Source organism: Rhodnius prolixus, unplaced genomic scaffold (genome assembly GCF_049639745.1).
Source record: "Rhodnius prolixus isolate KJV_2025 unplaced genomic scaffold, Rpr scaffold_12, whole genome shotgun sequence".
Classification (NCBI taxonomy): Eukaryota; Metazoa; Arthropoda; class Insecta; order Hemiptera; family Reduviidae; genus Rhodnius; species Rhodnius prolixus.
In genome coordinates this window covers 6,151,334-6,166,738 of record NW_027411635.1, presented here as the reverse complement: position 1 = coordinate 6,166,738, position 15,405 = coordinate 6,151,334, and the positions used below count along the sequence as shown (strand labels likewise).

The 15,405-nt window shown below is 30.8% G+C and overlaps 1 protein-coding gene across 6 annotated transcripts in view; it reads right to left on the bottom strand.

Annotated features, from left to right (window-relative positions):
- Positions 1–2,176: 2,176 nt before the first annotated feature.
- LOC141461705 (low-density lipoprotein receptor-like) overlaps positions 2,177–15,405 on the bottom strand; it is a 66,336-nt gene continuing 53,107 nt past the window's right edge. For all 6 annotated transcript variants that reach the window (XM_074142954.1, XM_074142953.1, XM_074142956.1 and 3 more), the window contains one exon: positions 2,177–13,140. In XM_074142954.1, the coding sequence (XP_073999055.1) occupies positions 13,096–13,140 (45 nt within the window). In that variant the 3' untranslated portion in view covers positions 2,177–13,095. The remainder of the gene's footprint in view (positions 13,141–15,405) is intronic.

Genomic DNA, 15,405 nt, shown 5'->3' with positions numbered 1-15,405 from the left:
ACAACGGATGTGGTAGATTCAATTTTAAAAGTGTATGTATCAACAATTACTACTAAAATTAAAATTAATTTTAGTAAAACAAGAACTGTGTTAAAAACTAGACTTAAATCGCTTGAATGATTCTGTTGAAAAAAGTAAAATGGCAAAAATAAACTTTAAAATGTTATTTATGCATTCAACATTTTTTTAAATTTCTCTTACTCCACTAAGAGAAAACGTATTTTCGATTTTGATATTTCACCGGAAATATCGATTTTGAGACTTCAAAGGCCTCCTTGAGTATAAAAAAAAGTGGTTTTTACAAATTGGACAGTGTATGTGAATCCCCGTAACTCTAATTTAAAACCGAAAAATCGCAGAAAGTTGAAATTTGTTATAAAAGTTTAAGGTAGCATCACCAGATGATAGTAAAAGGTTTTTGTATAATCGGTCAACTAGAAGTCCCACTTACCTGAATCAGTTTTTAATTTGTTCAAGTTCTCCTTAAAAACTTCTTTTCTTTAAACTAGTGCTATAAATTGTAGATATGTAGATTTAAAACGTTTACTTACCTATTGAAAACATTTTTCCATAAAATTCCATTAAGAGCTCTTCTGAGAGAAAAAGGTAGGAGTTACTCTTGCCTTTAAAGTGCCATTTTTTATTTTTAATTAAGGCGCCTCAACATTTGAGGTCATTGGTGCCCAGAGTTTTTCGAGTGCATTGCCGACCTCCGGGCAGTGTTTGCACGTTACATACAACCCTTTCCATCACCGGGCAGTGAGCTGTAAGAAGCTCTGGGCACCAATTACCAGAATGACTAATGAGAGCTGGATTCGAACCCTGGATCTCCGCTTTGGAATCCAGTGAACGCTAACCACTGAGCTAATGCCAACCCTAGTATTATTTTTTATTCATTGAGCATTCCAAGGATGGACTTTGTTCTGCATCTTTATCCTTTGCTCGGTTATTTATATAATTCACAATATTATTCTAACTAAATGTTACCAAATTTTTAGGAAATCATAAATAAATATTAATTTTCCAGAACACAGCAAAACTTATAAAAATTTAATCGTCAATAAAGCAGGCACAAAAATGAAATCCTTTATGTGTTGCAAGACGTAACGGAAAACAATTTAATAAAGTGCAGGGAAATAAATAAAATTAAATCAAGAAAAAGAAATAAAATGTAAGTTATTTTCGTAAAATAAATGAGTGCAACAATAGTAGTGGTATTTGCTTTGTAACAATAACAGATTTACACACGTACACTAACATACATCATACAGACATAAGACCTGAAAAAGATATTTTATATAATTATCTACGAATAAATGCGAGGTGAAGATTGTAGTTCACATGTTCTTTACACATTGACAAACAGATGGGGCATTTATTTTAAAAAAACTAATTTTCTATACTAAGAGGTCCTCGAAACGTGCATTTTTGGTGAAAAAACAAAATACAAAATCACGCGATTACTATACTTCCGCGTACGATTGGGGGGAGAGGGAAATGTAAAAAATCTGTGAGAAACATCACTACAAACACCACATAAGTGAAGATTGCAGTAACAATAAGTCCGGCTGAGATTTACAACATTGTCAAATTGTGCCCTTTGGTTCTGAACTGTCAGAATTGAAGATAAGATATACGGCACATATGATATTCATTTTTGCTCTAAGAATTATAAATATAGTATTTTTAGAACTCGTTTTAAAAACCTGTCCTAATCAAATCATTTTTTTAAAAACGTAAGTAATCATTGGGTGTTTCCCAACTATTTTCAAGCAAAGATTTAAATAAGACTGAATGTTGCTGAGTTGCTGTTGCAGTTGGGTCCTTAATTATTCCAGATCTCATTCCAATCTCAACAGCTAAAAGAGTGTTTAGTTTTGCGCCATTTTTTACTGTCATTATCAATTGGTGATTTTTTCTCGTACTTCTACGTCGATAATTATACCAAATATAAAATTAGGAAAGAAATTTCTTATTTTAAAACACAAATCAAGAAAAATAAATAAATTCAATAAAATTTATTTTTATTAAATAAACAGAACTTATATGCAGAAAATTTCTAAATGTTTTGGTAAAAATAAAAATGAAAAAATATATGAGATTTTGAATTACATTTTCAAAAAATAAAAATGCATAACAATACAAAAACAAAATATGCTTTAAAGATCTATGGGGGAAAAAATTTCATTATACAAAACAATTCAGTTTATTATTATTATTTAATTACTATTAAAATTATTATTATTTTTTAAATAAAACAATTTTATACTAAATTTACCTCAGTCTACTTAAAATAATTCTTTCATTTCAATTTAAAATATATTGATATACTTATTATGTACGTAGATGTGTGTATGTGTGTGTGTGTGTGAGTGGGTTCTACATAATGTTCTTCGGAGTTCGGAAAATCTGGGGTATAAATTCACACGACTTTTTCTAACGGCAATTGACAATTTAGTTCTCTCGAAAATTAGCATCAGCACTAAAAAGTTAGTTGGCACCAATATTATCCATATTCAATACAATATAGTAATGTTGAAGGAAGTTAGAAAACTCTGAAAATGACAATTTAGATAAGGGTTAACATGCCTTAAAAGAATATTATCTCGAACCATGCCTCTGCCAGGCTAGATAAGAATGGTGGTGACTATCAACTTAACGATAGGAGAAAGTTTGGACTATTTGAGAAAATATTTTAACGTAGTTTCGTTAAAACTTACCCAGCTCTTCGACTCCCAAGAACTCCTGATAAAAGGCACCAACCACACCTAATGAATGTAGGTGACCAAGTACATTTCTAGCTACGTTTTCCTGCTAAGGCGACTATCATAAAAGTTTTATTATTTGTTTTAAATAAAAACTTAATATGACTGTCAGTGTACTTCTCAAAACTCTGAAGAACATTGTAGCACACACTGTATTCTCAACTCAAACAATAATTTTAACTATACTGACAATTTTTTTTTTTTTACGATCCATAAAATAGACTTAGATTGAGATAGAGAGAGAAAACAAAAATAAAATAGTCTAAATTAAGAATTACTTCTTGTACTAAACACAGCCTTATGGAATATTAAAAAAAAAAAGAAAAGAAAAAAGAAAGAAAGAAACAATACAAAAGAAAAAGAAATTAACAAAACACCTACTTAAATACCTATTTTCCGACATTTAAAAATTAAAAAAACAAAAACAACAAATATAATAATTTCTATTTTTGGTAAAGTCCCTCTTATCAGAGCCCCAGATAAGAAAGGAATAAAACAGTCCATAAGAGTGAGGTCCTTTTAAAGAGTTATCCTTAACTAGGTGGTGAGAACTGCCATAAAATTAACAAGTTAAGGTAAATTACAAAATTTTGCTTCTTTCAATTTCAGAGATCCGGAAAATAGTTTTAAAATCAATTGTTCACCGAAAATTTACACTCTAAAATCCGTACTTCTGGTTAATTGATCTTTTGTGAACAGGAATTCTAGTAATGCATTATTAACCTACATTTTTACAGCCCGAAGAGCTGTAGTTTTTACTAAAATAATGCTTATGGTTTCAATTTCCTGAAAAAAAGTTATTATAAAAAAAAGACTATCAATATTGTTGTAAAAACAAGTTCAAGAAAGTCAAGGAATGGTACAAATCTATCAACTGAACTTACCCCAATATTACACGACAAGGTACTGCGCGTAGAAGCTAATAAGACAATAGCATGTTCCATACAGCTCGAGTGGTTTAAGAACAAGAAGGAAACTAGATTTATGGAGCTAATGGCCATCGCAGTCGACACACCAAAAAAAAGTCACCTAATAATGTTGAACTTATGGACTATTCGATTGTTTTTTTTTTAAATTTTATAGAGGAAATTAATATAAAGATTTCGGAAAGATAATAATTAAATATCAACTTCTTAAAAGATTTAAAATAATAATTAAACGAGTAAAATAATCAAAAAAGCTCTAAAAGTCACGGGTTTTTACATAGTTTCAAGAAGGTTTTCTAAGGGTTTTTTTTATTAGACTTAAAATCTGAAAATAGTTTTAAAGATACGTATAATATAGTTTTAAGATATACGTTGTAATTTTACGATGAGAAAAGGACCGTTAAAAATACGCGAAAAATAGTCGAAATAAAACTCAATTTAAAACTAGAATTAATTTCTCTGGATTTAGGAAACCCATTGTAAAGAGCGCTGTTAATAAGCAGTCATCTTACAAACGTGTCGTATATTGCTATTATTTTAGATACACGAGCATGAAAATAGTTTCATGCTTGGTATAAAAAACAATCGAAACATTGGGTAATAAAACTATGATTACACAGAGTCTTTGACGCCCGGAGAATGTCTCAATGCCCTAAAAAACTAGCCTCCACAACACTGTCTACTACAGCACAGAGAGCTGTAAGAGGTTTGTAGGAAGATCTAATTTAAGGGCAGGAAGATGGATTTAAATACGGGCTATTTGTGGGCAAATTTTGTGCATTAATCACTGAGCTAATCCATCTTTTTTATTATTGTTGTTACAATCTAGATTCCTGGTTTCAAGACACCTGTTGTCAGTAACGTCCGCGGTCATAGTGTCCGGACGAAAATGAACTTAGCAGCTGACGCGCTGTAAACTAAAAAATAACACCAAAGTGATTACGTAAGTTCGCCTAGTTATGGCAAGACAGACCACCATGTTAATTTTTCTTTTATTATTTTAAGCCGGTCAATACCCCTTCGGAGCTTTAATTAGTAATAATAATCCTTTTAACAGATTTTTTAATCCTTTCCTCCTGAGCCTCCAAATCAGTTGAAGCCTTATTCCCTAAAAAATTAAAATAAAATAAAATTTAACATATATTTTATTGAATTGATTTTTTAAAATTATTTTTTAGTGAGCCTTCAATTCATTATTTAATGACAATATTAATTTTTTTAGTAATTATAATTAATTTTTTTTACTGACTTTATAAAGGAATGTCGTGAGCTACTTCATTCTGTATTTTTTTTATACAACTTTACTCTAAGTATATTCTTTGAAGAAATACATCACACAAAACAGCCGAATGAAATAACAGTGTAAAACTTGTTTTTTACTAAAGAAGGTTTTTACCTTTTTTCTTGTTTTGTTTTATATATATATATTTTTTTTTCTCAATTAATATTATAAAAATATTAAATTGTAATTAAGCATTTCACAATTAGAAATAAATAATCATTTTTTTTCTCTCTTTTTACTTCATTTCATTAGGAACTAAGAACTATAATGTGTGCATTGCATTTTTTGTATTTTAAGTTTTTTATTTATATATATTTATATAATATTATAAAGACAGTTTAAAAATGTTCGTGTCAGTGGTAAAATAATTATTTTAGAAAAATAGCTTTTTGCATAGGCAAATATATTCATAATGTTTGTCTTATAAAAAAAACAAAAAAAAAAAAAAAAAAAAAAAAACTACTTTGGAGGAAAAAATAGTATATGACACATATTCATTAGGTTAATAGGCGAATAATATTTACTTATAGTTAAATGTGTGTTTCGTTTTCAAATTTAATAGTTTTCAGCTGAAGTGAAGCAAATTGAACGTGAGGAAATGGATCTACGACTCAAAAAAAAGTTCATATGGAAAATCTATGTAGTAGAATCTTACTTCACAGGGACAGATTTCGGCCGAAACTGAAATATAGGTAGCAACGATACTATCAAAACGGAAACCAGGTTTGAGCAGTTACAAGTTTCGTTTTTAAGATATTTTTTTCAGACATATACAGAAGTCGGAAAAAAGTAAAAATTAGGGTATATTTTTTGTATATTTAATTTTGATCAAAGATGGTAAATAGCTGGTAAATGAACAGCCTCATAAAACAAATGTTTGTAATATAATTAATAGTTTGAGATCTCTAATGATCCAAACTCAGTGTAATGCATATATTAGTGGGGAGAAGTATAATCAATCAATACGAGGCCACACAGACGAGTCATAATTTATAAAACAATTTAAACAGATTTGTAACTTAAAGACAAACAAATTGTTACTTAAATATAAATAAGAAATACAAAGGTATTACAGTTGTAACATACTTCAGGGAAACACGTGATAGATTTTTATTGAAACTGATGTTTCAGGTAAAATACCCCCATAATAGTTTATAACTTAAGTTACAAATCTGAATGAATGAATATACTAAAACTAAATAGTATGAATATGAATCGTTAAAATTATCTGATTAATATAGCCTCACCTTGATTACTACATTAATACCTATTCCCACACTCATATATAAATCAAAATGAAGATGAATACTTGATTTTATACATCTATTATGAAATATATCACGAAAAATTTGTTTTATAAGGCTGTTTTCTGGCCATATAAAGTAAAAATGTTACAATAATACAATTTAACATTAAGAAACAGAAAAAAATTATTTCATAGCTCTCCTTTTTTATCAAATAAATAAGAAAATGAAGGAGTTCTCTTAAGATAATTTTTGGGCAAACTCTAGTCAGAATAGAGCAGTAATACCTCATCATTTAGCAAGTAATTATAGATCAAAAACTTATTCACCTAGGCAAAAGCTATTTTAGTTTAACAAAATAAATAAATAAATAAATAAATAAATATTTATTTACATGTAATATAATTTGTGTTTTTTTTTTCTTTTACAAGGCTTACACACGCCATAATACAACTGACGAGACACCCCATAAACTACTTAAAAGAAGGCAAAGAAGCCCTTCTAATAACAACTAAAACAAAAACGAATTATAATAATAATAGGACATAAAAATCATAAATTATAATTTGTGACTGTTTCCCCCCTTAGTTTTCCTTGTTAAAAAAAAGAGAAAGTATGACTCTAAGGTCACATATTCAGCAGTAATTTTTTACAAATTTTTAATCAAAGATTACTCTGGTTATTGTATTAAGGCTGAAAATGGACATTTTGGTTTAAGTTGTTGAGAATGTTATTATAGGTCGCCCAATAGAAGTTTGTTTCTTTACAAATATGAGTGTCTAATCACCAATTTTTAACTACAGCATATTCACATCAGCACTTGATATTCAAATAGTTACATCTACTAAAAATATCAAAAGTTTTATCCATCTTAAGGAGAGATGCTACAAAAAAAAATTCAAGTTAATCTAGTTAGTGTAGTTCTCAAATCTGTTTATAATATTTCTATCGCTTCCCACTGGTTATTGAAGTCAAAACAAAATTCAGCACCTGTTCTTAAATTTGAAGATCAATAGTGGCTAAGTCAGAATATTTGCTGAGTTTATCAGTGTTGTAGATTGACATAGAGATCTCAGAGCAAATAGACTAACCAGATATAATGTAAAAAAATTAAAAAAAAATAAAAAATTGTTAATTACGGTCAAATTCACTACAAAAATGAATTTGGAAGAAACATGGAAGAACACTTTCTGAAAGTGGAAGAGATAGTACGGATACAATTCACTAAAACTGTCAGTGACCTTGTTAAATACTTATGTTAAGCGTACTTCTGAATATCGTTTTCGTTAAGCAAAAAAAAGGTACAGTTTTAGTTTAAAGAAATTTATAATTTTTAAGGCAAAGAAAAATAAGGGAAAACAAATCACTAAGTTTTAATTTATGAACCTTACCTTCCTTATCAAATAACAAACACCAAAAAAGTTCATAAAAATATTATTGGCCAAGAGGGCTACACTCTTGAGTGATTTTAAGCAATCCATATTTCTAATAATTGACGGTTCTTGTTTTATACACTTATAATTTTTTATTTCCCCATTAAATAATTATATTTCATCAAATGTATTGCTATTCCTCATTGCTGGCCTTATCGTTTAAAAGGAAGTGGAATGTAGCATTTAATGGAAAATTTTAATACAAATATTAAATTGTAAAAAACATAACGAATTATTTAGAATTGTAAGACGCTTTCTTTTATACTTCTACACAACTATCAAACAATTTATTCGCATCAATTTATTTTTGAACAAAAAATCTTTATATGAAAAAAAATTATGTATATCTTCCTAGTGCAGTCCAAGATTTTTTGATTTTTAAGGTCTATTAGTATGAGAAATAAATGCATTAACTTTCCATTTAAAAAAAACATTCATTTAGTATATAACACAAATCTAATGAGATTGTTCCTGAGAATATGTTAAAATAATTTTGGCAACACGATTTCCTTAAGCTGTAAAATAAATATTAATAATTGACAACAGTAATAATTAAGTAATTGCATTAAAATTATGCCTCAACGTGGTTCACGGACGACTCCAAGACAAAAAGGGCGTCGAGGAGTATGATGCTAATTCGAAATATGATAACTCGGTAAGTCTAGGGAAACCAGCCAGTTCTTTAAGTTGAGTTAATTGCAATTCCTTTATGCTACTGAAATCATAAGAGGAAGATAATTAATTCTAGAGTTATAATTTTCTCCGACAGAGAGATAATTATCAAGTCCTATTAATCAAATTAATTGAAGGTTAGGCGCCCTGACAAGCTTAGTGATCACACTAAGCGGACTGCTCCAAGACATAGAAAGGGTGTGAGTATTGTGCCCTATGTGTTGTCAGACCATCAGGTCTGTAAGAAAACAGAAGATACATCTTGAGGAGAAAACCTAAAAATTAGCGTTATATACTATCTGGGCGCCCGGGCATTCAGGATTAATGATATGAGACGGCAGCCTTTCTGGTCTAAACTCTAAAAACATTTGGGCGTTACTGTTTCAAACAGTTATCAATTTAAAAGTAAGTATGTAAATGTAAGCAGAGTACGAATCATTTCCATGCTCACCCTAAAAGCCCAATAGTTTATGCTGACTTACTTATCTGAAAATGCTCTAAATCTAACAGAAAAAGCGGCAGAGAGCCCTGTGGTAATCGAGCAAGTTACGAGTCTCTTGGAGGTAACACATGAGGAAAGAGCACTCAAGAGATCTGGATATGGGACGCTCTAATTCCTGACGACCTCAAGAGATAATAGGTTTAGAAACAAGCTCTAATTAAATGTATTCCTCTGCAAGTCTAGGAAAGGAAAAGATAAATGAAGTAGAAAATGCTGAACATAAAGCGAGCTTAAGGGCCGCGGCGCGTCCTTCAATGAGACGAATCCCATCTTAACATGATTGAGCCAAGAAAGATGAGGCGTTTAACGATATTAGATCAGTAAATCATTCTTCTCATCAGAAAAAAGTACAGCTCCAGTCATCCATCTTCCAAACCCAAATCAAAAGTTTTGCTACTCGGTGCACTCTGGCAAAAGAGGCGGCCATATTATGATTAGGTTAGGTTAGATTAGATATGAGGCGACCAGTTCAAATGATTCGTTGAATATTTGGTACAAACAAAAATCACGCGTCATTATTTAGCTATTAAGAATTGCTTCCGTTTCCAGAAAAGAAAGCATCTTATAATTCCGAAAATAAAGTTAACATAAAATGTTTCAATATTATTTGTTTTAAACAATTTAGTTCCTAAACATGTTGATTGCCAAAGTGGATTACTCTATTAAAAAATAATTGGAAAAAATTGATTATTCTAAAAATAGGTGGTCATTTTATTTTATTTTTTTTTAAGCGATGCCCATACGATTGCGTTTTCATTTATCAGCAATTTGTTTTTTAATGTTCATTTGGATCCACAGCCTGGACAACACCTTTTTCATTATTGGTTGGATTTGGTCTGGAAAAAATTTACTCCGCAACTGATTGCACGGCTTCTTTTATTTTTTCTCCTTGGAATTTTAACATACTTGAGGTATTAAAGCAATGTTCCCAACCTGCAGTTCACTGAGCCTTCTTCTTTTTTTTCTGCTGCCATATAATGAGTTTTATCTTCAATAATCTGAAGCCGCTGCACATATTTCCCACACCGTATAATTTGATTACGCGATGACCACTGCGATAAACTTTGCTATTAATGTTGCGACGCCCGCGTAAGACAATCAGTTTATTTCCAACCCGAATTTAAGCATATTTTCTCACTGCAACTCAAAATCTTTATTCAAGAGACTCTAGATCTATATTCTGATCACCGCGAGGTGTCAAATTTCTCTTTGTCAATTAGTATAAGGAAGAAGAAACAAGGTAGGCACGTCCGACCAACAATTTTGCTTCAGCGTAAAATGCTACTATTGTTGCAAAATTCCATGAATGTTGGCTGAGAATACACAAAGACGGTGAGACATAATCATGGAAAGAACGGTTTTAATGTTTTCTCTCGATAATTTACGACAGCAATGAACGAGAGCCAATAAATCAAAATTATGAAGAGACGAGCTGTCGCTAAAGCAGTTAAGTATCTAAAAGAACTAAAAAAAAAAATGAATTACCTTCGGGTTATATCTAACAATAGGTTCTAACTACTGAGAACTGAAGGATACTGAAACTAAAATCAATTAGCTAAAGAAAGACACAAGACGAAGAAGTTAATTTAGGAGGACTTTCGCCGTATCAGGAGTACATGCTTGGTGATACACAGGCCACAATAAACACAGACCTCCAGAGAGATGCACTTGACAGAGGAGGCAACATGGCGGCCCAGAAGTTCGACGAGAATTATCGGCAACTAAGTTGGCCATCAACATGTACAGAAAGAGTAAATTTATTAATTTATTTTACTATTAATTAAATCAGCAAAATTTTATTTAATTTTCAATAATATGAAATTTAAAATTAAATAAATAAATAGAACGATTTAATGAATGGATATTAAGTTTAGAGAGTTATAAACGCCAAGCAGTTGAGTCATAAATAAGTTCCGCTATAGCAACAGTGATGCCTATAATTATAGTATTTTAAAGGCTTTCCAGAAACTTGTCTTTCAAATTAAATACAATAGTTCGCGCAACTGGTTCAAAATCTTAAGAAGGAAAATTTTTAAAATTAAAGATTATAAGTTGTATGAAAAATTTAAATTGCTTTTTCAGAAACGTCGAGAGCACATTTTGGGGTAAATTGTACACAGTATCATAAGAGAATGAAACTCACACAATGCTATTGAAATGTAGCAATGAGATGCCTTAGTCAGAATAGGAACAGCTTGTATAAAACGATTCGTAGAATTAATCAGGTTCAGTGACTGGATCAGCTATCCTCATCATCGTGGACGGTGAAGATTCGGGTAGGGCTCCTTGCGACATTCGTTTCTCTCGCAATGCTTCCAGTTTTTTAATGTTAAAGCTGCAGGACTCAAATTTGGAGTCCAGTTAATCCCTGAAGCTACGAGACTCACGGAAGGAAAGGCAGAGTAGGAAGTCAAATACTGAGCAAGGCTCTTAAAGTACATCGTCCGAATTACCGATTAAGAGAAAGTTGCCGGTGAACGTTAGGCCCAAAAGCCCAAGAAAACTGCTAAATGTGCTAGGCTACATAGGACCTTCGCAAAAGAAGGCGCTGGGTAAAGAGATTTTCTGAGGAACGATGACGGAACCTATAAAAAGTTGGCACAAAAATTTTGGGAGCTGCTCAAGGACGCTTTTTTCCGGAATCAGTATGCCTGATAAAAAAATCATGCCTTCATAATTTACTCAGAAGACCTTGACGAGAGTCATAAGTATAATTACACAGACAGGACTGAAAGAGGTGCTTTAAATAGTAAGAGCCACAATAGACCCACTGAGTAAGCTCTCTAGCCAACCTACCCGGAACAATCTAGGCCTGTGATAAGACAGAGAAAACGTAGTGGGGGAACGTATTTAGTGGTATTTAAAAAAAAATGTAAGAACTAAAATTTCTACAGGACAAGTAAAATATTGCGAGTGTAAATGGAATGCCGTCTTGGGTTCAAATTCATTGTGAAAACAGAACTTATTTCAAGACTCAACGCGTTAGGGGGGGGGGCAAGCAAAGAAGCGTGTGCAAGCCAACGTTTACTGAACAGCAATATTCTTAGTTTCGTAATTCAATATTTATAGTTTGAAACCTTTGTAAAACATACTTTGAAAAGTATGTATTAAACTTTTTGTTGAGATTTTTTCTGTTCGGGAACGATGAATACTCAAATAAACAATATTTTAAATGTCGTTTTGTCGCAAAATTTAATCATTTCTTTAGGGCTATAACGAATATAGTGATCACAATTTGCCATCAGAAGGCAGAATTTATGTTAATTTACATACGCAGATATGTAAGTTTCAACAAATATTTTACTTAGAACGTGTAAGCCTTATTTGTTCAACCAAGTTATTTAGTTTATGAAAGTAGTTCTGACATCATCGCACATTTCTAGTCTGTTTGAGTTTGGTGGGTTGTGTTGTCTTGGCAAATATTCTACTTCTGGAGCCGAGTACACATGGTTATATTTATTTTATATAGTTAATTATTTATTATGTTTTTTTTTTTTAAATTCGCGGTGCTGCATTTGAGGTCTTGACGCAAGAAGCCATTTTCGGCGCACTGTCAGCCGCCAGTCAACGGTCAGTGTTTTCTCGTTTCAGACAACACTAACCAACACCGGCCAGTGAGCTGTAAAAAGCTGCTAAAAAGAGGAAATCTAAGGCCTAATCTATTAAATCTTTTTTATATCAGTTACAGCCCTGGAGAAATGAATGAATTCCACGAAATATCGGTCTAGGATAAAATTTATTTTACAGACCGTATTCCCAAAAAGAAAACGTTAAATAAGAGTACAGATCAATAAATCATTTATGAAGTATATATTATACATACATACAATTTATTCTATTCGAAATATGGAAAGAATATTTTTTACTTTTTTTTTTAAATATATCTAAAAAATTTGATTTTTTTTTATTATATATAAAGCTTTCATGAGAAAGACAAAAAAAGAAAATAAGAAAAAATGACGAGTAGAGAAAATATTCTCATCCACGTGCTCTCTTTTAAAAACTTTTTTGGCACACTTCATTTTTTTCTTCCTTTTTTTTAAAAAATCTTTTGTTAAACCTATAATCTATAAGTATAAAACCGAAGTCATGGCAAAGCTATTTTTTTTATTTTTGTTTTTTAGTAATAAGACGGAAGAATTTTTTAATTTTTTTTTTTTTTTTTTAATGCACATTAGTGCGAATCATGGTATTCTTAATTAAATATTTGGCACAGATTATTTCACAGGATGACTAGTGATTTTTTTTTAGCGATTGAGCTTTGGACTTATTTACACATATTCATTACTTCCAGGACTCGTCAATGGCTCCTGGGCCTGCAAACAAAATAATGAAAACAGAACATATATATTATTAATCTGAAAACAAATATAGGACAAAAATACAACCATGAAACACACATACGACTTAACAGTAATTAACTTTGAATTTGCTAACTTTCTTGAAATTTTGAATTTTACTAACTGTTAACTGCCTTTAATATTTCATGGTTTCACTAAACTAAATTGCCATCTCCCGCAAAATTCCAATTTTGAAAATGTGGGATGAATCACTCACACTATTTTTTCTTACTTAAATTTTTCTATAGTTCTAGTTCGATAGTTCTAGGTAGCAGTATTTTGCGATTTTTTAGCAAACTCAAAATTGTATCTACATATTTTCACTGTAACAATTTACTGATAGAAAAACGTACTGCCACTTTAAATGGAAACCCTAATATCCCTTGTAAACTTTCCTGAAAAACGATTCAAGCATCCGATAACTGTTCTTACGTTATGTTGTGCATTTGGTTCTTGTTTGGTTGGGAAATTCGTTCTTCCGGATGCCAATTTATTTAAACTCGGAATTTTAAAAACTCATTTAATCCTCGTTAATTACAAGAAATAGATAAAACTACTAATACAAAAAAATGTAAAAAAGTAACGTATTGTCTATTATTTGGGTTTTCTCGAATATACTTCAACGATTTTTCAAAATTTTGAACTGTTACTGCTCATATATAGATCATTAACTACTATTTTGATCATTTTTCCAGAAAAAGTCATACAGGCTTTTTTGGGTTAAAGTGGAGGTAGGTTTTCCTCTAGAATGTTACTTCATGGCTTTTAGTCTATTACTTTCATTTGAAACATTTTTCTGGGAAACTTTATTAATGGTGTGTTCTTACTGAGGATGGAGTTAGGCTCTCCTCTAATGTGCAGATCTAGGAAATGGATGGTTTAATATTTATGAGCAAAAAAGTCTAACGAAAATTCCAGGTTAAAGAAATAAACGTGGGACTGTATTCAACGGCTTTATAAATTTTTTTTCGCCATTTTCTAGAGTAATTGAATGGGTTTCATTTCATCTTTAACCTAATAGCCTAATACTTTTGTAGGTTCTGAGCGAGCTGTTAAGTTAAGTTTCCTTAAAAAGTTACAGTGAAACAAATACAATTTTTTTCTATTTAAGTTAATTATCCTTTTAGAACCATTCCAAGTTTTAAAAAAAAAAATTAATTACGTTAACTGTGATCAGAGAAAATCGTGTGAGTTTTTTCAACAGAGTTTTGAAATAATTTTTCCAATAAATTATAATAAATTCTTATGGATCTACACAATGTTATGTTGGAAAGAAGCTAACATTAACAACAGTTAACTAAAATGTACAAATTAGTCTAAGCAGATTTTAAATTGAAAGGCTGGCGTAGTGGACTACTCCGAAGCAATTCTTTGATTCGAGAAATTAAAGGTTAAGAATATTCGTAGAAGTGCCAAAGCACTGGAGAGACACGCAAAGATAGCTGTAGTCTAAACATTTTGTAAAAGTTGTAGGTGGGATTCAAAAATTCTTATCTCACTGTAAGCCTATTGGTGGGTATGCTGGCTGAGACGCTGGGATGACTAGTTACTCTCTCATTAAGGAAGAAAGGTTAGAAAGAATTGTTGGAGTTTGGGAAACGATGTAGCCACTAAATGGTAACCCACTATGGTTGACTGCTATAAGTCTTCTTTCTTCCGGCTGTAAGCTTCTCGTTTATATAAGTATGTAAAAGATACTCGTTTATATACGTATGTAAAAGATACTCTTTTTTACACATCAAGTACAATCCCGATGAATAAAATATTCGCGCGAAAAGAAAGTGAGCGTCTGATCGAAACCTTCTTTTTTGTAATTTTCTTTTTTAGAAGCGTATATCAGATAGATATATCTCCTTAACAAAAACTTACAGTTTAAAATGTTAAGTATAAGGGTTGATTAAACGCCAAAAGGTACACAAATCAGCAAGTACCCAACATTTCATTCAAGCTTAGTTGATATAATTTAAGTAATTTTGCTGCATTAACTTTTCCTTCACATTTTTTAGAATTTATTAGATGTCACAGACCCTTATGCTGGCCAGTTCGTTCATAATATTATTTGGTTATAATTATGATAAAATGTATATTATATCTTCGTTTTTAAATAGGTACTTTATTTTAACTCTATTCCAAATTATTCTTCTGATTTATCTTTAATATGCCCTTTATTCTGAAGTTGTCACATCTTATACATGCATGTTAAAGTAGAAAAAGACAAAGTCGGCTACTGTTTAAATTTGA